Source organism: Microtus pennsylvanicus, chromosome 12, assembly GCF_037038515.1.
Source record: "Microtus pennsylvanicus isolate mMicPen1 chromosome 12, mMicPen1.hap1, whole genome shotgun sequence".
Lineage (NCBI taxonomy): Eukaryota > Metazoa > Chordata > Mammalia > Rodentia > Cricetidae > Microtus > Microtus pennsylvanicus.
The window spans coordinates 18,434,084-18,458,889 of record NC_134590.1 but is presented as its reverse complement, the minus strand read 5'-3'; the positions used below and the strand labels follow the sequence as shown (position 1 = coordinate 18,458,889).

Genomic DNA, 24,806 nt, shown 5'->3' with positions numbered 1-24,806 from the left:
TGTAAGGAACTTAAGACACAATACAATACTTCAAATCCTATTAAGGAACCGACTTTGAAACCCCTTCTCATGCAGTCTATTTTTGCCTGGCTTTCTCATTTACTTCTGTTCCTGGTGATTTAAGTTAGGGCTTTGAGCTTGTTAAGCACACTGTCCCTTTGACTTATATGTCCAAAACTAGTCTGCTTGCAAAGCACAGAAATGAGGAAACAGAAGCAGTACTAATCACAGAATAAGATGTGTAGTTAAATTCTTTGCAATGAACCACAGAACATGGTTTATGACAATATTCTAAAATTTCCTAGACTTAGTTTTAGGATATGTATGCGTGTATGTATGCATGCATGCATGTAACCGAATGGAGTAGTATAATTTCTTTTTTGTACCCAGTTTGCACACTAGTATTCAACAGCTATATTGCAGTAACAATAAAGTATAAAATAAAACAATCAAAAAGGTTGTCATTAACTTCACTGTGGCTTTCCAGTTTAGTAATATTTTGGATAGTAAACATCATTACCTACAAGAAACCAAAACAAAATGGAAAAACAAATGACAAAACGGATGTAGTTTAATTGCCAACAAGTCCAATCAATTCCAGTTGAGCTTATTTACTGAAGCAGTGTACTGAGCACGGTTCCCATTTACTTTTTTTTTTTCCGGCTTTTTATTTTTTTCCCTTTTTCTTTATTTCTTTTTTTAAAAATTTATTTATTTATTAAAGATGTGGAGACCTAGGAAAACACAGCCAAGCTACTGGTTCATGTTTGAGGACTGCTGAATGGTTACCTAGAAAATACATCACTACCAAAGAACAGAAGACAAGTAAAAACTAGGAAAAAGGGGCATTTTTTTTAAAAAAACGAAGTTCCTTTTATTATTCCTAACCTTTTAAGTTCTAAGCCACAGAGCCTTTGATGTTCCTGTATCAATTTTATATGACACTAATTTGAACATTATACTAGGAATATGCACAACGGAAGAGCACAGGATGACAAAACAGTATTTATTTCAGATGTAGCCATTTAAGATGGACCCTGCCACTTTTCTCCATCTCTCGATGAACAGAATACCTTGTTACACAAACTCACTCATTTTCCAATTGGATCCGTCAATAAGAGGAGGAGAGCAAACCTGGGTTAACACAGGGTTTTAAATTATCTATAAATGGAAAATAAGTACAGGGGGTAAAGAGATGGAGTAATACTGATGTGATCTAAATTTGAATCCATCAAAGTAGCTACTAATGGTCTGAACTCTAAGAGCAGGGGCTCCAGGCAAGTGACTTTCGGAAGCTGTAAGCGGTTGATGTTTAGAATGTATGCTAACCCTTGTAAAAAAAGAGTCATTTGCTTGCTGTTTTCATTGATTTTACAGCCAAGTTCTGTTTGTACCTTTTAATGAACACAATCATATTATTAATTGCAACTGTTCATATTAAGAAATAGAGCATTCCTCTCAATGAAGAAAAACTTAAAAAAATATAATTTCTCTCTCTTTGTCAATTCCCCTTTTGGGAATGAAGAGTAAAATGACACGTTTCCTTAAAACAAACAAACAAACAAAAAACCCACTTTTTTTCTCCATTATATTGATGGAAGGAAAAAAGACAACTCTCCTAGCATTAATTTTATATCCATCTATTTCTAAAGATAGTCCCTTTATAAAAATTTCAGTCTTATATACTCTGACTAGTTTAGAGTTCCAGATAAATAAAATAAAGGCATATTAACAATCAAATGATTAGCCATATTTATCTGCTCACATTCATGGATTTTCTGACAGTTGTAGAGTGCATATAATACTGTTAACATTTAGTCCATGTTAACACGCCATCACCTCATGGCTCATAACACCGACCATATCAGCAAAACGCTTGATGTACGGGAGGAAGTAATACAACAAATCGTTGGCAGAAATAGCAACTGTAGCCACAAACTGTAATCTCTACCATCCCACCCCCTTCAGAGCTATGGAATTTTCAAAGCCTAATTATGTCAGAGGTACAGTATCACACTATTCATATTGGAAAATGGGTATCAAACACCAAAAAAAAAAAAAGCCTTAAAATAGGATTTAGCTTTTTTAATGGCTGGGATTCACTATTTTCTATTTCTTCTGGTCATAGATAAATGCTTTCTTTGTTCCTTTTCATCCACAAGGCTTAATATACAAACTTGTAAGCATTAGAAAATGGTATTCCAGTTCGAAGTTGCTGTGATCATAGCCACACGAAGCAACAGATGTGTACTATGCTCCAAAATGTTTTTTAATTCTTCAGTGTAGATACGTTTCCTGCTGATGTTTCCCTTAAATTAAGGCAAAAGAAATCCACAGTATTGAGCTGATTATTTTAGCTTCTGAATTAAGTACACTTTCCAAAATACAGTAGTCCTGGAGTAACTCCGACAGCTTCTATTCATCCGTATCATGGGTGAAGTAGTATCTTACTGGAGGTCCTGGCAAATCTTCATCTCCATCAGTGTCTGGGGCAAATGACACAGTGAGATCTACATATTTCTTCTCAGTGGAAGGTTTCACAAGTTTGTGCATTCTAAGAAAAATAAGCAAGGATAAATATGGTGATAATTTGGTAAAAGGAAAGATTTCCCTAGTTAGTACTATTCAGAGACTGTGGACGTGTACATATACTGTAAAATATAATAATCTACCTATACTCTATTAATTTTTCCTTAAAGGTTCCAAATTGAAAACACTTATCTAATATGATGCCTGCTGCTAATGACAATAAACAAAGAAAGAAAAAAAAACCCAAAGAGTAATTCTGAAAAACTGACTTTCTTCCTTTATTTCTTAAAGATTAGAGACACCCTTCTTGAATTTTGCATACAAATGGATGGAAATAGAAAACACTATCCTGAGTGAGGTAAGCCAGACCCAAAAAGAGGAACAGGGGATGTACTCACTCGAGGTTTCTAGCCATAAATAAAGTACATTGAGCCTATAATTAGAGATCCTAGAGAAGCTAAATAAGAAGGAGAACCCAAAGAAAAACATATAGGCATCCTCCTGAATATTAACCTTCACCAGGCGATGAAAGGAGACAGAGACCCACATTGGAGCACCGGACAGAAATCTCAAGGTCCAAATCAGGAGCAGAAGGAGAGAGAGCAAGAGCAAGAAACTCAGGACTGCGAGGGGTGCACCCACACACTGAGACAATGGGGATGTTCTATCGGGAACTCACCAAGGCCAGCTGGCCTGGGTCTGAAAAAGCATGGGATAAATCCTGATTCGCTGAACATAGCGGACAATGAGGACTACTGAGAACCCAAGAACAATGGCAGTGGGTTTTTGATCCTACTGCACGTACTGGCTTTGTGGGACCCTAGGCAGTTTGGATGCTCACCTTACTAGACCTGGATGGAGGTGGGTCGTCCTTGGACTTCCCACTGGGCAGGGAACCCTGATATATCGCTCTATGGGCTGACAAGGGAGGGGAACTTGATTGGGGGAGGGGGAGGGAAATGAGAGGAGGTGGCGGGGAAGAGACAGAAATCTTTAATAAATAAAAAAAAAAAAAAAGATTACAGACACCCAGGATCTCCTAGCACTCCCAAAAGAGAAAAAAGTAAGCTTCACTAAAATCTTAAAATACAAGATGCCCAATCTATCTTTTCTCTTACTACTTGGCTGTCAGAATTCTCCTGAAATCTAAGTTGAGGACCTATTTCACACCAGGCTCTGAACTACAGCGCCTTCCATTTGCTAAGGGTACTGTGCCCCATACCTACCTCTTTGTCTTTCTACCACTCATATGCATATCATTTCACTTTCCAAAGAGAGATCAAGTATACTTTTTAATTCTTAAGCTAAATGTGTATACAATGTTGTTTGCTTTTACATATAATAATCCTCCTTCAAATGCTCAAATGAGATCTAACCCAAAACTGAGGTTTGAGGTAGGAAAGTCCATGGTGCAATGTCAACATCTTCATTACAATGATTTTAGTTACATTTTAATCAATAATCAATGTGCCTGTTTCTCTGAGTACACTATACTAGACATCAGGGCTATGTGTATAATAACAACATAGTAACAGAATTAGCAATTATGGAATACTACTTATTCTTGCACTGTTACATTTTTAGGGTTTACTATTACTTTAACACTCAGTAGTTATGGGAACAAACATGGCAGAGAATCTGTTTCAAAGTTGCTCAAGGAGACAAATAAGTATTAATAACCACCCAAACATGTGAACATGTCTTTACAAAACCAAGCTCATGCTCTTAACTATGCTCTCCTTGACAGAACTAAGAATTCAGGCACTTAGGTAATAAATACCTGCTAAATTAAAAATGCAGAACATAACAAATATCATTCATAAAGCATCATTATCACACACCGGTCAACTCTCAAAAGGCGTTATTTTTTTGCAGCAAAATTTTTTTTATTTAAAAAGATTTATTTGTTTATTAAGTATACACTGTTCTGCCTGCAGGCCAGAAGAGGACACCAGATCTCATTACAGATGGCTGTGAGCCACCATGTGGTTGCTGGGAATTGAACTCAGGACCTTTGGAAGAGCAGGCAGTGCCATTAATCACTGAGCCATCTCTCCAGCCCTTGCAGCAAATTTTAAATTACACTAATGAATTCATGATCACACATTTCACACACACCTAGGTAGAGAAAATTCAGACAATTATAATGTACGAATGATTAACTTCAACTGACGGTCCAAAGCTGACAGTCATGTTAAAGAAAATTATCACATATAGAGATCCATTTATTCATGTAAGTTTTACTGATGGCTCTTCTGTGCCAGGTATTGGTCTAACTGTTCACTATACAAGAATGAAAAGATCAAATGAAGATTTATGCACTGTGGAACTTAACGTTCTAGTGTGAGGGGAGGGGATGATGACAGAAGCAACAACACAGGCCAACTATGCTGTAGCTATAACACTACTGGTAGCATTATGAAAAAGAGAAAAAGAAGAGGCTGAGGAAGATAATGTTTGCTGTGTAAGCATGAAGACCTGAGTTTTGTCCCTAGAAGCTAAATAAAAGTTTAAAGTGGTAGCATTTGCAGTCTCAGTACTGGGAAAGTAGAGACTAGGTTTAAAGGGAGGTTGGCCAGTCAATCTGTCCAAGATAGCAAGTTCTAGGCTAAGTGAGAGACTCTGCCTCAACACTGACATTAATCTCTGATCTTTACACATACTCTTATATGCATCTGCACACATTAGAGCACACACCACACACCTCCATGTGCACACACAGAAGTGCATGTACATGAAACTAGTTGGTTTTCTGAAAAGATGAACAAAGTTGGCATACTCTTAGTCAAATTAACTAAAAGAAAGGGAGAAAAGACCCAAATTAATAGTTAGGGACAAAAGGGAAATATTACAACAGATAAAAAGTTCATAAAATCATGAGGACATACCTTAAAAACTTATGTTATACTAAGTTGGGTAATTTAAAAATTCTACAAAGTTGTTCTCTGACCACCACATATGAGTGCTTACATGTGTAACTGTGTGTATAAAATTAAAAATAAGGGCTGGAGAGATGGCTCAGAGGTTAAGAGCACTGACTGCTCTTCCAGAGGTCCTGAGTTCAATTCCCAGCAACCACATGGTGGCTCACAACCATCTGTACAGAGATCTGGCGCCCTCCTCTGGTGTGCGGGCATACATAGAGGCAGAATGTTGTGTACATAATAAATGAATAAATCTTAAAAAAAAAATTAAAAATAAAAGGACCTGGGGCGGGGGGAAGATATCAAAACAAGAGGGGGGAATATTGGGAAAAGAATGGGTTTAATGGGAGGAGGAAGGGGATAAGAGGATAATGGAAAATGAGGGAATATGATCAACTTATACATTACAGACTTTTGAAAAGAATAAATATTTTTTAAAAAGGAGAGCAAAAAAGGATAAGCATACTAAACTACAGCTGGGGAGAGTTTGCAGTGCTAAAGAGAATTCAGAAAGTATTGTAGAATGTGATTTTAAGATGTGTTACACCAGTTTATGCTGTGGAACATTAGTTTAATGATGAAGAGATGTGTTGCATTCATTTATGTTGCATTTGTTTAAGTCTGTGGAGCTGTGTTACTTTGCCTTTCTAAAACAACTGATTGGTCTAATAAAGAGATGAATGGCCAACAGCAACAGAAGAAAAAATAGGTGGGACTGGCAGGCAGAGAGAATAAACAGGAGGAGGCATCTGGGAGGAGAAGATCGAGGGGCAAAATGAAGAGAAGTAGAGGAGGACTTCAGTAGCTGGCCACCCAGCTAGACAGCAAGCCATAGAGTAAGAAGTAAAGAAAGAAATACAGAAACAGAGAAAGGTAAAAGTCCAGAGACAAAAGGTAGACAGGATAACTTAAGTTAAGAAAAGTTGGCTAAAAATAAGCCAAGAAAAGGCCAGGTGCTCATAAGAAAGAATAAGCTTCTGAATATTTATTTGGGAGCTGGGCGGCAGGCCCCCAAAGAGAAAAACAGCAAAGAATAAAAAGCAAAACAAAACAACCCCCCACCACCCCAACTTCAAAAAAAGACCTTTTTAGGAAGTGCAAAGACCAGAAACGAGAATCCATCAGCCCACTCTCCAGTCTTCAAGCAGAGGAAATGAGCAGAGCAAAGCCCTTTCTAGAGAATGGCTGGGGTGTTGCACAATAGAGACCAGTGCAGAGGGAAGGAGGGAAGGAGAGAAGTAATATACAAAGACACAGAGGATCTAGGTCAACCAGCCTTGTAGGCAACTGTAAAGACTTTTCCTTTGGTACTTTTCTTCCTCTAAAATGCAACATCAGCAGGTAGGACCTAATAGGTGAGGGAATATCTAAATTATTAAATATAACAACTCAACCAACCCTCTTCCGTACATTTCTTCCTCTTTTAATTTTTTAGTTTCCCTAGAGCATCTACCACTACTTGACCATATGCAGTTTTTATCCAAACACCTGAAGTCAGAAGGATTTTTGTTCATTAATATATCCCCAATGCTTAAAACAAAGTTAGACACACGGCAGGAATCTTTAGCAAAAATCCACTGAATAAAACTATATTTAGTATTCTTGTTTGATATCTCAGTCTCACAAATGTAGTATTCTGTTTACATGTGAGGCATGATTCATTTGAGAGTTAGACTGTTGGCTTTCCCTTGCCAGATTAAGTCTTTACTAATAGCATAAAGCAATTTTTGTATAATTCCCGTAACTTCCTGAACTTTCCAGCATATATCCAACTTATGTTTTGGTTTTGGTGACCCTTCTGCAACATGATGTTAAATACTTACGTTAACTTTAACCTCTTTGCGTGACCCGGCATTACAGGAACATAAAGCATTTTGACTCCCTGTACCACCATCGTTGGCTCAATTCCATATTTCTCCTAAAGGTAAACACCCCAAAGGAAACAATGAAAACTTCTTTCAAACACAAAGTACATGGGTAAAAATATTTTATATCCACCCCAAGGAGGGCAGTCTTATATAAAATATATTTTATATATCCCCATAAATTTAAAGATTAAAAACTATCATTGTAATCTCTTTTATCTGTGGTGTCACTTTTCTCAGTTAACCATAGCCTGGAAATAATAAATGGAAATTCTCAGAACTAAATAGCTTATGTTCATGCCCAGTATTGGAGACTGGACCTAGGCTAGATGCATGTCAGCTATGGGTTCTTCCACCAAGTCACAGCCACAGCACTTAGAAAGAGACGTGTTAGTTTTAAATTGTGTGCCAGTTCAGGCAGTGTGAGGTCTGACACTGTCTACCGACCTATTAGTTCTTTAACCACCAGTCTTTGTTACTAGAATGACTCACTGCTCTGAGCTATTCTTCAAGCAAACCCTATTTCAGTATATGGCAGTTCTCAACCTGTGGGTTCTGACCACTTTGGGGGTCAAATGGCCCTTTCACAGGGGTTGCCTAAGACCATCAGAAAACACAAATATTTACATTACGATTCGTAACAGTAGCAAAATTACAGTTAGGAAGTAGCAACAAAAAGAATTTTATGGTTGGGGTCACCACAGCATGAGGAAGTGTATTAAGGGTCACAGCGTTAGAGAGGCTGAGAACCACTAGATTAACAGAAGGCACAAAGTGCAACAACAGAGAGGCTGGCAATTCAAACATGCCAAAGGGAAACCAAAACGCCTCCTTTCAAAGCAGAGCGTGCTCAGTGTTGTAAGAAATAAAAAATCAGAGGCTCAGGTTAAAATCTACTGTAAAATAAGCTAAACAGTCTTGAGAGAAATACTGTCAGTATAGTATGTGTTCTAATATAACACTCCTGTTTTTCTCTACGATGTTTTATTTGTAAACTACAATAGGTATGTACATACAGGAAGGAACCAAGTAAAGAACTTAGTATTATTATTACTACAAGGACCTACTGGAATTTCTATGAATTGTAAGGCATGACATTAACCAGACTTCAAGGTACTAATTAAATAAAAGAAATAAAAATATCCTACTTTGACAGCATTTATGAAATCTGAGAGGGTAAAATCTTCTTTTCCATGAACAGTCCATCTGTCCCAAATCGTAAATGATATTCCATTTCTGGTACAGAAAAATATTAAAAGCACAAGCATTAAAATCTCTTTCCATCAGAATAAAAAATTTCCTGCAGCTCAGTATTTATGATATGCTTAAAAATTAATTTGTGGGGGTGCGGAATATAATTTTTTAAATATTCAGTAAATAATATAGGTAACCACTTTTACCTGTTTTGTGTATTTTTTCAGTGTCTCATTTCAAATATGTCTTACAATGTACCTCTCATTTTCTTTTTAATACTTCTTTAGTCTACACACAAAGTAATGAGTTTTTGACATTTTCATTCACGTATATCATTGTTCTTTAATCATAAACATCACGCTCCTTGGTCCCCTTCTGATCTTCCCTTCCATTCATATTCCATTTTGTTTTTACGTCTTACATTTATATATAGTTGTGTTTCTCTCTCTCTGTGTGTGTGTGCATGTGTATGTATGTAGATGCATGTACCCCTTTGTTTTTAAATAGGGCTCAGATGTTCAGGTCATCAATAATTGAACACTTGGATTGTTCAAAGCATTGGCTGAAATAAATATGCTAGAATGATCATCTTGGCATACATGTAATTTGGCATGTGTGCAAATGTATTTATAAGTGGGAAACACAGTAGCTTATCTCATTTGTATGGACCATAGTATTTTGTGCTCTCTTGAGTAATATAGTAGGACAGTAGAGGATTAGCTCTTCTTCACAAGATGCTTCCACTCACATTTCTGGCTGTGGCCAACCAAAAATGTCAGAAACAGTAACTCAAGGAACTGTTTCCTGTTGTCATGAACGTGCAAAATTAGATTCTGCGTTTCATAGTCTATAGAAGGACAAGAAGGCCTTTAGTACTATCCAAGCCAGGAATCCTAACATATAATGCTAAACGGTGTAACAAACAACCGTGGGAGGATTCTCTGGCTACTCTACTTAGAAGTAATTCATCAGGGTGAGGTCTGATTGGGTCCTGAAGAGCAGGAGGGCTTAACAACAAGAAGAGATGAAAACCAGTATGTTTCCTTCCTAAGGGTAGAAATATTTTCTTTCTCATTATAGAAGTCAAACAGACTTTTATACATACCTGATTTCAGTTTTTCTTACTTCAGATGTTTCTGTAAACACTATTATTGGAATGGCTAAATTAAGGAAACAGTTTCTGTAAGCTTCAAAGGGATAACCACCAGCTACTTTGATCATCTCCAAGGCAACCTAGAGAAGAAAAGGTGATCTGATTATCAAGAGCCTAATGCTAAAGCTGCTTGGGATTTTAATCAGTCTCGTTCTTTGCCAAGGTTCTAGCATTTCTCTGTGAATAGTAAGAACACATTGTAGTATATACATTTCTTATTTAACTGACCAGTATATTTTTAGTACATTTTACTTTTACTATTCAGACTATTCCATATATAGTGAACAAAGTTATTTCACCATTTAATCATCCTATTTTCAAAGCAGACCCCCCCCCCCAATAACTCAAAACTAAAGTGACGTGGGATACCCCTCTGTATACTGTAAATACCACTGGTTAATAAAGAAGCTGCTTTGGGCCTACTGCAACACGGAATAGGGCATGGCAGACAGAGGAGGAGAGACTAGACGGAGTCAAAAGAGAAGCCATGTAGCCATGCAGGAGACAGACATAGGATGCTGGATGGAACCTTACCGGTAGGCCACAATGACATGGCAATACACAGATTAATAGAAATGGGTTAATTTAAGACATAAGAGCTAGCCAATGAAAAGCATGAGCTAATAGGCCAAGCAATGTTGTGCTAATATAGTTTCTGTGTGATTATTTCTGGTATAGGCGGCTGGAAGCGAAAGTGCAGTCTCTGACGACGCTAAAGCAATTTAACCAACCAATATAGGGGTAGATAACAATTCTGTGGAGTACCAAGAGAGTACGGTATAATAAATGGTCACAATAATGATTTTTAGGTACTTAGATACTAAGAATATTTACTTGCCATGGAGGCTAACATGATTTCTGTGGAGGGTCGAAGGAAAGTGACAGAATGGCTGGGTGATCCTCTGTTGCTCTTGGCTCTGACTCTGGGAGGATGGGACACCTCTTCTCTCCGAGCATGTCTGGCTAGCTATCCCTGGGTGCTCACAATCAATTACACCTCAGATCCCAGAACTCTCTCTGGGACTCCAACCTTTCTAGAGGTTGAACTCAGAATGCAGGAGATTCTGAAGTGCCCTCTGGGTTCCAGTAACTCAGTCAGCTGCTGAGTTGGGGTCCCTCCTTCCACTTACACAAACCAAGGGGAGAGGAAAAGTCTGAGATCAATGTCTCTAAGAACAATTATACTCTATCTTATGCTTATTTTTTTGTTTTTGCTTTTTGTTGTTGTTGTTGCTTTTTGAGATAGTGTATCTCTGTGTTAACAGCCCTGGTTGTTACGAACTTCCCAGGCTTACCTCAAAACTCACAGAGATCTGCCTGCCTCTGCCTCCCGAGTGCTGGGATTAAGGCGTGCGCCACCACCGCCCAGTTATGAGCTTTTTTAATACTAAAATATTTTTATTCATAGATATTTTAGATATATAGATATACATTATTATATCTCTAGATATTTCAGAAATATCTTTAAATTTAGATTATAAGATCCAAAATCTAAAATCTGAGTGGCAAGTTAAGGCTGGTATGATGCAGGGAAGATAGAAGCGTTTTTAGAAGAATAAGCTTACCAAGCCAGAAACTGCAGCAGTAGATGTTGCTATAGCAGGGATAATTTTACCAGCAATGCGCTTAGTTTTAAGCCGGTCAGCTGGTTCAATGCTATACATTTTGGCTCGAAGGTTGGATGCAGCTGTGATGAAATCTATGTGTCCATTACTGTCATCATCTTTTTCAAATGAAAGCATTGCCATCTGAAGGTCACCTGACCAAAGGAACCAGAAGAATGGTTTCTCATTAGTGGTAAAGGTTTTATGAGATGAAAAGCTATGTACACAGTGTGCATGTATAAAATTTTCAAAGGACAAGATTTCTAGTAAAAAAAAAACAAAAACAAAAAAACAGACAAGTCACCAAGTTGAAGGATCTACTGAAAGTACTGCTCAATTAATAAGGCTATTTATCGTAACAATTTGTATGTTATTCATCAAATAAAAATGTATAAAGAAGTAGGCAACAGAAGTTATAAAGGAACATGAAAACAATGGCTTAAATACCACCAAACCACAGTTTATATAAAAAAATGGTAAACAGTGAAATGAGAGCCATTTATGACACTAGCTACTTCCAAGTGCATTACAAAACTTTGGTACTACTCAAAATTTACCTCAAAATATTACTTTGAAACATTTTCTCTCTGACAATGAGCAAAATCATTTATTTTTCATTTTAAATATTTTTAGATTAGTGATTTTCAATATCACTTTAAAGACTATTAACATATTTTTTTCCATGAAATTTTATTGGTTCACACATGAAATCACAGAACTTTGAGAAGTACTGATTCATCTAACAAGAGATGATAAGCATACATAAGCAGATGACCAACCAACTGTGCTTTTAAAGAATTAGCGTTCTACTGTGGCGAAGCTGTACAGTCAGTCTGTATCCCTGGGCAGTACTGAGAAGATTGAAGTAGGGGAAGAGGTAGCTACACAAACACAGTCTGAGGGCCTGAGCTGAGGCTCAGAATCTACACGAGTGCTATGCAAACACTGTGAGAATCTGTAACCCCAGAGCTCTACAAAAAGATAGGAGGTAGACATAGGAGCATCCCTGGAAGCTTGTAGGTCAACTAGCCTGGTGAATGCATCAGGAAAACCAGCAAAGAAGGCAGGACCAGCACCCAAGTTTATCATCTGAACTCCATGTGTGTGCCATGGCATGTGCATGTGTACATATTCATCTATATTCTCCCCCCCCCCCCCCATTCTCTAAGAGACTTTTGGTAATCCTTCCCCCTAAAGTGGTATGTCTAAAAATATGAGTCGATTAATAACCTGATATTTTTTAAAGATTTATTTATTTATTATGTATATAGTGTTCTGTTTGTCTGTATGCTTGCTGGCCAGAAGATCTCATTACAGATGGCTGTGAGCCACCATGTGGTTGCTGGGATTGAACTCAGGACCTCTGGAAGAGCAGTCAGTGCTCCCAACCTCTGAGCCATCTCTCCAGCCTCCATAACCTGATTTTTTATTTTGAGATAGGGTCTCACTATGTAACTTAAGATGACTGTGACTTCCTGATCCTGCTGTTCCACTATACCCAGCTAATCTGAATCTTCTGCTGCTTAAAAACAAGCTTGTATTTTTAGACCTGCTTGTGTTTTTAGACCTGTTCAACACCTGAAGCATAAAAACAGTAAGAATTACAAAACAGCAATTAATGTAATTTGGAGAATTAGATTTTAAAACTTGAAGGCAAGGACATGAGGAGAAATATGATTAATTTAATCACAGTTAAAGGAGAGAAATTTTATATGATGATATACTCAGCTATCATGATTAAGAATTATTCCCCTCGATTTGTCAATATGGCTCCAAGGTATCTGCAAGTGGCCCCTTACTTTTGGTGGCTTTGTTAGATGAAATGACCTTTTCTAGCTGGAAAATAGCAATCCTCTCATCTTCACTGGAGATGGGAGCATGGTCCGGCTTCCTTGCAGTTTCGTCTGTTTGAACAACCTTTAAACATAGTACATGAGTACAATGAAAACTCACTCATTTATGCAAAACTCCACTGACTACAATGATACTTTTATACAAAACAAAAATTCAGGACGGCTACACATATCACATCCTTGAGGAAGGTTGCTTTGTGGCTAAATTTAAGAGTATATAAAATAAAGGCATAGAGTAAGTCTGTAAAAAAAATACTTTATAAATGCATGTAAACATATATATTTTTTTCATCAAATTTTCCTATTTCATTGCCAACTTCTCAGGTTTTGATGCTTTCTAAGCTATTTTCTAGGCATAATTATCAGAACAATTTTCCATCTATTTGGCAGCACAAACAAGTGCCACAATAGTACCAAAGCAAAATATGTTTGAATGTAATGCAATCTATAGTAGTGTGTAATGCATCACACTACTGTTATATGGATCCTCAGTACAGTCTTGCAATCCTACATCATTCAATTGACTTTTCTACTTTGCTCTCAATTACTCTATACTGAACTGTTAAAATTACTTCTTATTCCACCTAAGAAACTAGCACTCTTTCCCCTGCTCCCTTCATTGTCCCTGAAAAACTGTCAGCACTACAGTTTTGTATACAGAATCCAGTTCCATCTCATCTGTCTTATTAGCTACCACACTTCATTAACACCCAGTCATCCATCGTCTGCCCAAGTTCCTGCAATAACTGACAACTTTTCCTGCTTATTGTCTGTATTCACGACCATTCGTGGTACCAGGCTGAGAATGGCATACGCAGCAGTTTAATAACCACTAGCTAGCTAAGTGAATGAACTGCTAGCTTACCTTGTTGGAAGGTTTGAATTCCTGAATTTTAACTTCTGAAAGAATATCCATGAGGGTATCCACTGATAAATCCTGTTTTATTAAAAAAAAAAAAGTTAATTTTATCAACACATTTCTTTGAACCTTGAATCTGAGGTTAAAAACTCTATTAAGAAAAGGTCCTTTTATCACATTAACTATTTAACAACTTAACATATCACGTGAGTTATTTATAGCCATTTGAAACATTCATCTCCATTTTCTCAGAATTGTCAGCCACAATGGCTAGTGGAGGTAAGGAGGTCTGAAGAAAATGTGCTTATTAGTTAACAACCTTTATATTTTTGTTCCTTCTGCGAAATTTAAAAAAGGAACCATGTACTCATTTCTTTAGCATCAAAGTTTTACCTTTCTTGAGTAACATTATACAATATAAATTAATCAAATTCGGGCTGGAGAGATGGCTCAGCGGTTAAGAGCATTGCCTGCTCTTCCAAAGGTCCTGAGTTCAATTCCCAGCAACCACATGGTGGCTCACAAACATCTGTAATGAGGTCTGGTGCCCTCTTCTGGCCTTCAGGCATACATGCAGACAGGATATTTTATACATAATAAATAAATAATTAAAAAAATAAATAAATTAATTAATCAAATTCATACACTGAGAAGCAAGATACAATAACGATTCAAGTTTATCTAGATGAGCCTATGAAAAATGGAGACATACTGCTGTTGAGGCTGGCTGAGACTTGTAACACAAGACTGGTACTTAACTTTCTATCAGGAGTCATCTAAAATAAGCACATTCATGTTAAATATAGATACAGATTTGGTAGCACATGTCTGTAATTCCAACAGCTCAAAGGCTAAGTGGAAGAATCACAAATTTGAAGCTTGTCTCGGAGAGTCTGATCCTTTAGCTTTTTCCCCCTAATGTCTGACTCTGGGTTTTATTTATTAAGATCAATTAGAATTCGTGCTACCCAGCAAATTCTGGACCAGTCTTAGCTGTGTGAGCTCATGTCTCAAAACAAACCAACAAAAGAAAGAATGATTCTTATGATCTAAAAACACATTTTGACGTTACCAACCAATCCATCACAGGTTTTGATCACTTGCTAGGCACTGGAGAGGAGCTCACCTTTTCTGAAAATGGAATGCAATATACTGTAGCATATAGTTTTGCAGCATTCTGAAGAAAACTGAGATGCCTTTTGAAATGAAAATAAAAAAGCAGTTTGAATGGCAATTTTAAAAAAGTCAGAGTAAATACAATCTTTGTATTAAGTCCTAAGAATTACATTTAAAGAATTTATTTCATAATTACTTTTTACACCTTTTAATGTTAAGACAATGAAATTCTACTTAGACTAAAACACAGAATAAGATACCAAATTTTCTTTTGATACAAAAATGCTTATAAAAAACTCATAATATTCAAGTATTCACTAGCAATACTGTGAAGAAAGAAGTGAAAAAAAGGAAGTACTATTTGGAATACTTGGAGAAAAGTCCTTTTAATCCATTAGAAAATATTTATCAGGTATGAATGAGAATACATTAGGTTTAAAACAAGCAAAATAATTTACTTAAAAACAAAAATGGGTATGTCATATTGGGAAGGCAATTTATGATAATGTAACTTGAATTCTGTAGCAAGCAATTGCTAGGAAATTAAGCAAAGTGCTATTTGTAGAAAGGAAGATTAGTGAAGATAAGTTAAGTGTCTGATGAGAATATACACATATTAAGTGCCAATCTCAAAACAGTGCACATACAGACCTCCATACATATAAACATATAATAATATCCATACATATAATATCTGTATTAACTTAGGCAGCTAGTATTAACTGTATTTTCTACCTTAAGCAAAGCATGCTAGCTTTATTTAGTGTAAGAACATTTATTATCATTTTATTTTCTTATGGGCAAAAGCAGGGGTGACTTAAGTTTCTAATGGAGTAGGTATTACTAACAATAGCTATTTACCACATAAACAAGTGGTGTGCAGGAAGGATGTGGCTGGCTCTGTTGACTAGAATGACTCACTAACTTTGGGAAAGACCTTGCAGTGTACACCTAAGATATTTACAGTGAAAATATACACATATACTTACAAAGTTTCATTTAAATCAAATTTTATTGGAGAAGGTGGCCTTTTTGGTGACTGCCAAAATAAACCTGATAAAAAAAATGAAATATTGTTTTCAACGAATACTGATCATATCCAGTACGGTACATTATGATTTCTTCTCAATACTTATACTCACTGCCATCTTTTAATCGTGTGTCAAGAGGAAAACAGTGAAGAAGTTGTAGAGCCTGAAAAAAAAGTAATAAAAAATCCTATTATTTGTTGCTATCTGAAGAAAAAAACCCTGAAATTAAAAAAAAATATGCTTTGTTCATATATTCTCAGTCTTCATAAATCAAACAAGACAAACTTTAAAAGATAGACAGTGAGGTCTCGTAGCCAAGCACAAAAGCTTTTATGTTTTCTCCTGTCCTGTCATTAGAGCTTTCTTATAACAAACATGAGTGAATACTGACTGCTTCACTCGTTTTGTACAAATAGTATATCTTCCTCATAATTTTGCTTTTTTCTAAGAGCTAATCTTTAGAATAAATATAAGCAAATGGCATTCGGCATTTCAAAACACTATAAATGTGAATGGAAGAGGGTAAGAACGTAATATAGATCTGTAAATTAATAATACTTAAATCTAGGTGAAAGATAAATAATGATTACTGTGGACATTATACTCTCATTTCCATGATTCATTTTTTCAACAGCAATAACAACAACAACAATAATAATAAAAATCAATCAAAACAGGGCTGGTACTCAGCAGGCAAAGCTACTTACTGCCAAGCACAGTACCTGACTGGTCCCTAGGCCCACATGGTAGATGGAAATGACCCCTGTAATTTGCCTTTTAACCTCCACATGAGCATACCCCAACTTTCAACAAAACAAATAATTTAAAATGTCATATTAAAAATAAAACCCAAACAAACAAAAACACAGTCACAAAAGCTATAAACTAAAAAGAGTAAAGAGAAACAAAAGAAAACAAGAGAAACCATGATAAAATCAGGTGGAATAGGAAGTCTATTTCCTGGTGAGATGTGAGTACATTTCTCTAAAAAGCACACCATGTAGGAAGGGAAAAGACAAGTGTGTACTTCAAGACTGTGTTTAAAAGATATACACATAAGTAAAGACCTAAGGAAGGGATTAAAAGGTAGAGGACACAGTCTCTTAGCTAAGTGACTGCAAACAAGAACAACAGATAGCGTTACTGAGTACTTGGCCTTGGCCTACCCTAAATGCTTTATGTGATTAGCTCATTTAACGCCTACCACTACACTGTGCGATGTATGCTTAATCATTTTAGACAAGACACATAAGATGTGTTTATGAGTTACGATTGGAAAATGTAAAATTCGAACAAAATCTCCATCTGATTTATCAGTCCATTGTTTCTATTCTGAACAAACTTCTTTAGAAAGGGAATTAATGCATTCCTATTACCTAAAAAGAAAAGATATCCAAAACCCACTTTTGTACTGAGCGTCAGTTCGATGTATAGCTGACAATCAAGCCAGTAAATGAAAACTAAATGCTTTAATTAGTAACATCCAAAGAGAAACTGGTCATACCCTAGTCTTCACTCTCAGCTAACTTACTATTTACTTGTGAAAGGCCTGGTGAAAGGAAACAACAGATACTTTAGTCAGGGATGTTAATAATAAATAAGCAAATTACAGATCTTTGCTTAATGTCTCAGAATGTATACCTACCTTATGGTTAAAATACTTTTCAAACTTCAGTCTTGCTAATTCTACACACTGGAACCAATTTCTAGGTCTTCTGCTAAGTAGCTTAATAGCTTGAAAACAACCTTCTAAACTCTGTCCATTTTGCAATTTCTAGAAGAAAAGGAAAATAGAAAATAAAACACTTTCCAATTACAAGCATAAGCACATTCCAAAAGTATGAGTCAAAGCCCAAAGATGGATTCACAGGTTTAGTATTTTAATCTTACCCCCCCCCCCCTTTTTTGCCTCAAGTCCACATCTCCATTCTTTCATTTTTTTTTTTCCATTACGAGTAGAATAGGAGCGGACAGCAAATGAAATTTCAGCTTTGGTGTTTCTTAATTCACAACACACCTTCATGTTTTCCTATGTGTAAGAAACTAAGTACTCAAGAGGTCTTTAGTATATGGAGTCCTAGGAATAGTAGTTAGTGCAAACTGGACCTTTTATGAGAATAAGATTAGTGTCCAGTCATGGATATTTTTACTTGAATTAACCTGAACTTTGTTCCCACAGAGTTTACCAACCCTTTGATTATCTGTTGCTCTATCAATATTATCACACTCTCATTAGGTTGAACAACAAAACTACTGTTTGAAGGTCCAACAGTGATAATGTCATACAGTTCCATTAAACTAACAAAGGCTATCAGTGACCCAATTTCAAGATTCCCGGTGACATTTCACTGTGATGAACTTTTTGACCACTCTTATTTCTGTAGGAAGGTTTTGTTATTTTCAAGTACCTGGAAAACAAGGTTATAATGACAAAATATAGGTTTGTAGTAAAAGGCATTGACCTTTACCTGTAAGACTTCTTCTGCAGAAGGATAGGTCTGCCAAAATTTGTTAAACAATGAAGGCTTGTGCGAAAAGGAACTTTCAAACTGTAAAGAAAAAAAGTTACAAGTATATGTAGAAGTTATAATATTGTCTTTTCTTATTCAGAGAGGACAAGTTTATTAAGAATTTTTACCTTGTCTCTTGCCCACTGGATAGTATGTTCGATAGCAGCTGGAAAGGACTTCAGAGTACAAAATGGTATTTCCTCTTCTGGGGGATCCCGCTATTGAAAAATAAAAATCCCATTATTATTTGTTGCTGGGTACTTGTGTGGTGTGACATGTAAAATTTTACAACATTACTTCCTACTTTGGAAAGTGATTCAAGAATCCTTAATATATAAGTTCTCTGCATACTCCAGGTCTCTACATGAAGAAAAACATTGAGAATCAAGCTTGGTGTCCTAGAGGAAATGGGTATTAAATAAATGGGGAATGATTAAGGTGTCTCACTAGAAAAAGCACCACTAAAGAGCTCCTTGTCTATTAGACGCTTTGTCTACAGCCTACTCAGCCAAAAATGACTCAATTATGTCTTTTTACTTAGAAATATCTATTTTAATTTGCTGATATATAAGCTACCACTAACTTTTCATAATTCAAAGAGGGATATTATCAATAATATTATATTGTTTTACAATGATTTTAAATTTTAAAAAATTAGAGAAATTTTAGCAGAAGTAGCAGAATTAAAGAATTCCCTACTGTGAAAATCTTCCCATGGGATTTTACATATCATCATTTCCCTCCTGTTTAATACAATAGATTAAACTATGTAAATCTATTGTATTGTCATCATTACATGTACCAATGTACTTCATGAAACAAAATGGGAAAACAGTGAACCCTAAGAATTAAAAAAATTTACTAACTCAAACATATTCCTTAAATCAAGGGACATTGATACTCATAAAAACCATATACCTTGAATTTTTTTTACCTAAATTGTCCATTTTAAAATTTACAAAGCCTACAATTATTTCCTAGACCCAAAGTCTCAACTTGAGCAATATTGTAAAATCATTTATGGGGGTTAAAACTGTTACATTTTTCCATTACTTAAAATACACATATACATACAGCTTGGTTCCATCACTGAAAAAATCTGATTTTTCCAGGTAGATTCTGGGAAAATTACCAGCTTTCACAAGTATTTCTAATAATGCAGAAATTCTTAATAAAGATAAACAGTAGAAATGAATACATAGCTACTATATTTGTATTCTTCATTTTTTTATATGCCAGCCTGTATCTTATACACTAAAACCAAAAGATCACTAAGTCTTTGGTGACAGTTCTATTATCAATACAAAAGTTAAATTGCTTCTAAAAGCTTTTTAAACTCTAGGGTTGTTAGAAAACTTAGAAGTTCTGAGAGATAGTGAAAAGATTATTACAGAAAGGTCAAATACTTGTGATGATTTCTAACAATTGGATTTAGGGACCAGGGAGGTAGCTCAGTTCACAGAAGGCTGGCTGTGTGAGCCTGAGGACCTACTTTTGTTATCGAGCACCCATGAAAAAATGAGTGTGGAGGTATGTGCCTGTAATCCAGTATTGAGAGGCAAAGACTGGGGAGGGGGAGTTTGAGGGGATGGAAGGGGGTGGTAACATTGGGGAATCCTTGGCACTTGCTCACTAGTCAGCTGAGACAAATCTAGGCTTCCTGAGCTCAGTGAGAGGCCTTGTCTCAAAAAATAAGAGTACAATAGAGAAAGATACCTGACATTGAACTCTGACCTTCACATAGGCATCCCTTTTTACCCTTAAAACGTGGGTTCAACAGATTTAAAAATGCAGATGCACATATAACCTGACTGTCAGAGCTAAAACCAAGATTAACAAAGCAGAGTCAAATTTACTGATTCCTCAATGAGGACAAAACTATGACATAAAAAGACAGACATTTATTGAATATACTGACTTACGTGACTATTATAGGATTCAGTCAATTGAGGTACAATAATTTCAGTGTGTCCCTTTGTGCCCATTGTTCCAGAATCTAGGAGAGGCCGGAGATTTGCTAAGCAACGGCTATTTGGAGACAAAACATGAAAAACAAACACAAAAGTGAGCAATAAATATTAAAGAGAAGGCAGCTCCTGCTGTTTATTTAATATTGCACATGTTGATAACTTCTGAACGCTCTCTTGTAGGAAACAGAACATGGCCCACGTAACAGTTCTACTTCCTAGCTCTATTACACATATAAAACTTGCTGTTCAACCTAGTAATTTTTGATTCTTTCTACTTACTAAATTCTGGAACTTTTAAACGTCTATTTCCACCTTAATTATTAACTATGTTATTCTATCTTCACTTACTTTCTATTTATTATTTATTTCCAGACTCTACGTTCTACCTCATTGTATTTTCTCTGTCTTTATTCCAAACAAGATTAGCTAAATGCTTTCATCAGTCATGTTTTTCTTAATTTTTTTTGTATATGGTCCCTCTAACACATAAACACCCAAAAACAAATGCAATTTCCCCCCCTACTTCTTCTGCTCAAGATTCATCTTTTCTCATTTCTCAACTGGTAAGCCTTCTCTGACAAATGCTAACCTAACATTGTAATCAAATAATGATTCATTCAACAACTGACTATAAATCACACTGAATGAAATCAGATGACTGGCACTGAAAATATAGTGGTGGAAAAGAAATGGGCTCTGCATGGAAGATTTAGTGAGGAAACAAACATTAAGTAAACACATATGTAAAAATAAAAAGTAAGTACCACAATGAAAAAGTATTAAAAAAGCAGATAACATCTGCTGTAAGAAAGATATTTAGTCTAAAACTGAAAGATAAGAGAATAGCTTAAAGGAAAGAACAGGCAGGTACATTTGGGGGGAAGAATTCTGGAGGAAGAGAAATACAAATTCCTCAAGCCAAAAAACAATTTAGTTCCTAAGGTAAAAAGGTCTTTCAAGACCCTAGAGAAGGCATAGACAGCCAGAATAGGGAGAGCCAGGGAAGACTGGGCACATTAAACATGGGAGCAAAGGCCAGGTAGTAGGTATTTTATGAAGAACATTTAGGTTGTTTTACCAATACTGAATTCTTCTAGATACACTAGGAAACCATCAGCATGCTTGAATTTGAGTGGTACTATTAGAGTGACATAAAAAAGAACCAGAAAATTTGGTAATTTTCTAAAAAGTGAGGGTGAAAAACAAAACTAAAAATGGAAAGTAGTTCTTTATGCACTTGAATCTCAAGAACATACCTGTCTACATATCTCCTGGCTTCCACATTATCTAGTGCTGTAATAATGATATCTTGCTTAGTGTAAAATTCATCACTGTATAAAATCTCAGTGGCAGGACAAACTTTGTTCAGGTGTGCATCTATTTTTAATTGAGGATTTATTTTCAGAGTTGCTTCAGCAGCAGTATAGCTTTTAGGTTTCTAAACAAGTAACAAATAAAAACAGAAGGAATAAATGTTAAACAGAAAAGATGAACTATGACTGAATTTACATATACTAATCATTTGGAATATATATGAGGTGACAGCAAGGCAATGAAACTAGCTCAAATAATTTACACGCTAACAATCTAAACAATTTTCATTCTTTAGCAAAGTGTTTTAGAGAGTTTAAAAATATTCAAAAAAATGCTATTTAAGTCTTAAAAACAATATTTTAAAAATTACAGTTTTATTAGCCATCATTGAATCTTTGTGTTATTTCAGGGACATGAAGGTCCATTTTGAATACAGGCTCTGAATCTATATTCCTTTAGAGCAGCTAACTCTTAAATTGAATTTAGGCATCTGATCTAATAATAATGGTCTTTCTGTCTCTTCTGGCTCTACATCTTTTATTTTTTACTGTAAAAACAATGTCAGAAGCTCTTAGAACTCAGGAAATTAATAAAGAGGTCTTCATTGTTCACCTAGAGATAATGCACAAAATGAATTGTTTTAATCGATATTTTAATTCACAAGAGGCTCCATTGCCATGTACTTTGTTTTTATATGCGTAAGAGGACATCAGGCTAACCATGATACTGGTGTGGTCCATCTGTTCAGAGCATGCCTAAACTTCATTTCCTAAGTAAGACTGACAATGAGTTGACAACAAAGGGAAAATATGTTTTTGATTAATACATTTCTTTCTTTTCTATACTGTTTATTTGATACAGGGTTTCACCAAGTAACTGACTAGCCTCTTACTCACTGTGTAGACCGGGCTGGCTTGGAACTCAATGTCTTTGAGAGTACTGATTAAAGTAATGAGCTACCAAGCACTGCCTGTCTCTTTTCCTGATTTAAACATTTTAATCTTTGGAAAAAAACTAGTAGTCTTTTTACAATAAAAGGGATGTTAAATAAAAATAGCACAGCAATTTAAAATTCTAACTCTTAAACTTACCTGTTTTGTAACAAAAAGAAACAAGAAGTAGAGTTAAAATCTGTGCTTTCCAGCCTGAAATTAGAGGGCTTGTTTACAGAAACACTCTGGCGACTACGAAAGTACCACACACGTTTTCCAGCTCAAATACTAACATCTAAAAATCACTGCAAAAGCCAACTTTATTATACATGAAAGGTAAATTTTTATTTTCTTCATTTTGTTCTTCCCAAAGGACATGTCTTTCCTTCTCTTAGGAGTCTAACAAAGGACAACCATTATTTATTTATGAGAAGAAACATTAACAAACCTGTATGTGATGAGGACGAAACAGGAACTGTCTGTTTAGGTTGGATTTTTCTATCAAATCAGGATCTGTAACTGTAACCTTACATCAGAGGAGAACAAAACAAATAAATCTGCTTTGCATTTCTCACTATGACTGGAACGGTACCCTCAAATTATTTTTCTAGTAAAAGTCATTACAAAAGTAAAATTCTGAAGTTGCCAATAATATGCTATCATAGATTACCAATTTTAATATTCAGTCAATGAGCACAGTCCAACCAAGGCAAGATCTATAAACTATAAGGCCATTGAGTATTTTTTAAATTATTTTTTATGTCTGTGGCTATTTGCATTCTCAGAGCAGTGAACTAGCTGTCACAGATTGATTTTACAGGCCTAAAATACTTGAATTTAGCCTCTTAAGAAAGCGTAGACTAACTCCTAAAGATGAAAGGAAACAAAAGCTCAGTTAGACTTAAGAAGACTGGCCTAGGTACAGTGCTGCTCAGCACGGGTTCCAGTTTCAGTGCTAACTGGTGTTCGTGCACTGATTTTTCCTTTAGTAATTTTCCTAATCTATGTGCCTACTTTTTGGTGGAATTTTATGTTAGAGGGTTATCTGTTTCAATTTAACAAGTACAAATATTATGGTTGAGATACAGTGTCTACAAAAAGGCTCACTGTGTCTTTGATTCTGGGCTTCTAAGACATGAAGCTTTGTAAATCAAACATTTTTATGTAGTTCCAAATTTTGGAACAAACATATCACCTCAGCTATTGCGGAGGCTGAAGTAGAAAGATTTTAACTACAAGGCCTGCCTAAACTACAAAGTAAATTTAAGGCAAGCTTAGGCAATTCAGCAAGAGACTGAAAAAAAAAAAACAGTTAAAAAAAAGGAGGGGGGGTTAGAGTTCAGCTTAGTTTTGGTGGACTTGACTAACATGTGCAAGGACCTAGGTTCAATTCCCCATACAGAAACATCCCTAAAATTAGTTTTAAGTTATCTAAATTTTCCATGTTCTAACTAAACAATTTAGTAAGATTCAAATTTTTTCCCCAATTTTAAGTCAGAAAAGATTTTAAAAGATTTTAAAAATGAATCATTTCACATACTTTTTTTTTTCCATTTCACATACTTAAATCTAAGTATGCACGTTCATAAATTTTATGACTTATCTTTCATGCATGTCTACATCATGTAAAAGACCTTACATTTACATGTCACATACCCTTTACTCTGCCCTTTCTCAAAGATAATTAAACACAGAAATGTAGGCTTACAGGCATTTTTTTTCCTTTCATTATAAAGCTAACCTCCATTACTGTCTTGCACTGCTTGTTATTCAGATTTCTCTTTTAGAATCCCTTCCTGCACACTGTCGACTTCACAGAATCTATTTTGAAAAATTGTCAATGTTCCTTTTTGTTTTGTGTTCCTACTTTCCGTATCATTTTTAAATTTAAAGATTTTTTTAATGTAGATTTTTCTTTGTGGTGGCTGTTTTTAATTTACACATTATTTATT

At 35.6% G+C, this 24,806-nt stretch overlaps 1 protein-coding gene across 1 annotated transcript in view; it reads right to left on the bottom strand.

Moving 5' to 3' along the window:
* Nucleotides 1–848: 848 nt before the first annotated feature.
* The window catches only part of Uba6 (ubiquitin like modifier activating enzyme 6), a 58,264-nt gene continuing 34,306 nt past the window's right edge, over nt 849–24,806 (bottom strand). Inside the window, exons 18-33 of the mRNA XM_075942740.1 lie at nt 23,303–23,380; nt 21,865–22,046; nt 20,561–20,666; nt 18,767–18,856; nt 18,597–18,677; nt 17,774–17,902; nt 16,240–16,291; nt 16,087–16,150; nt 15,108–15,177; nt 13,988–14,059; nt 13,069–13,186; nt 11,231–11,424; nt 9,618–9,745; nt 8,467–8,554; nt 7,277–7,371; nt 849–2,554 (exon numbers count right to left, since the gene is read on the bottom strand). Coding sequence (XP_075798855.1) covers nt 2,416–2,554; nt 7,277–7,371; nt 8,467–8,554; nt 9,618–9,745; nt 11,231–11,424; nt 13,069–13,186; nt 13,988–14,059; nt 15,108–15,177; nt 16,087–16,150; nt 16,240–16,291; nt 17,774–17,902; nt 18,597–18,677; nt 18,767–18,856; nt 20,561–20,666; nt 21,865–22,046; nt 23,303–23,380 — 1,686 coding nt within the window. The 3' untranslated portion in view covers nt 849–2,415. The remainder of the gene's footprint in view (nt 2,555–7,276; nt 7,372–8,466; nt 8,555–9,617; nt 9,746–11,230; nt 11,425–13,068; nt 13,187–13,987; nt 14,060–15,107; nt 15,178–16,086; nt 16,151–16,239; nt 16,292–17,773; nt 17,903–18,596; nt 18,678–18,766; nt 18,857–20,560; nt 20,667–21,864; nt 22,047–23,302; nt 23,381–24,806) is intronic.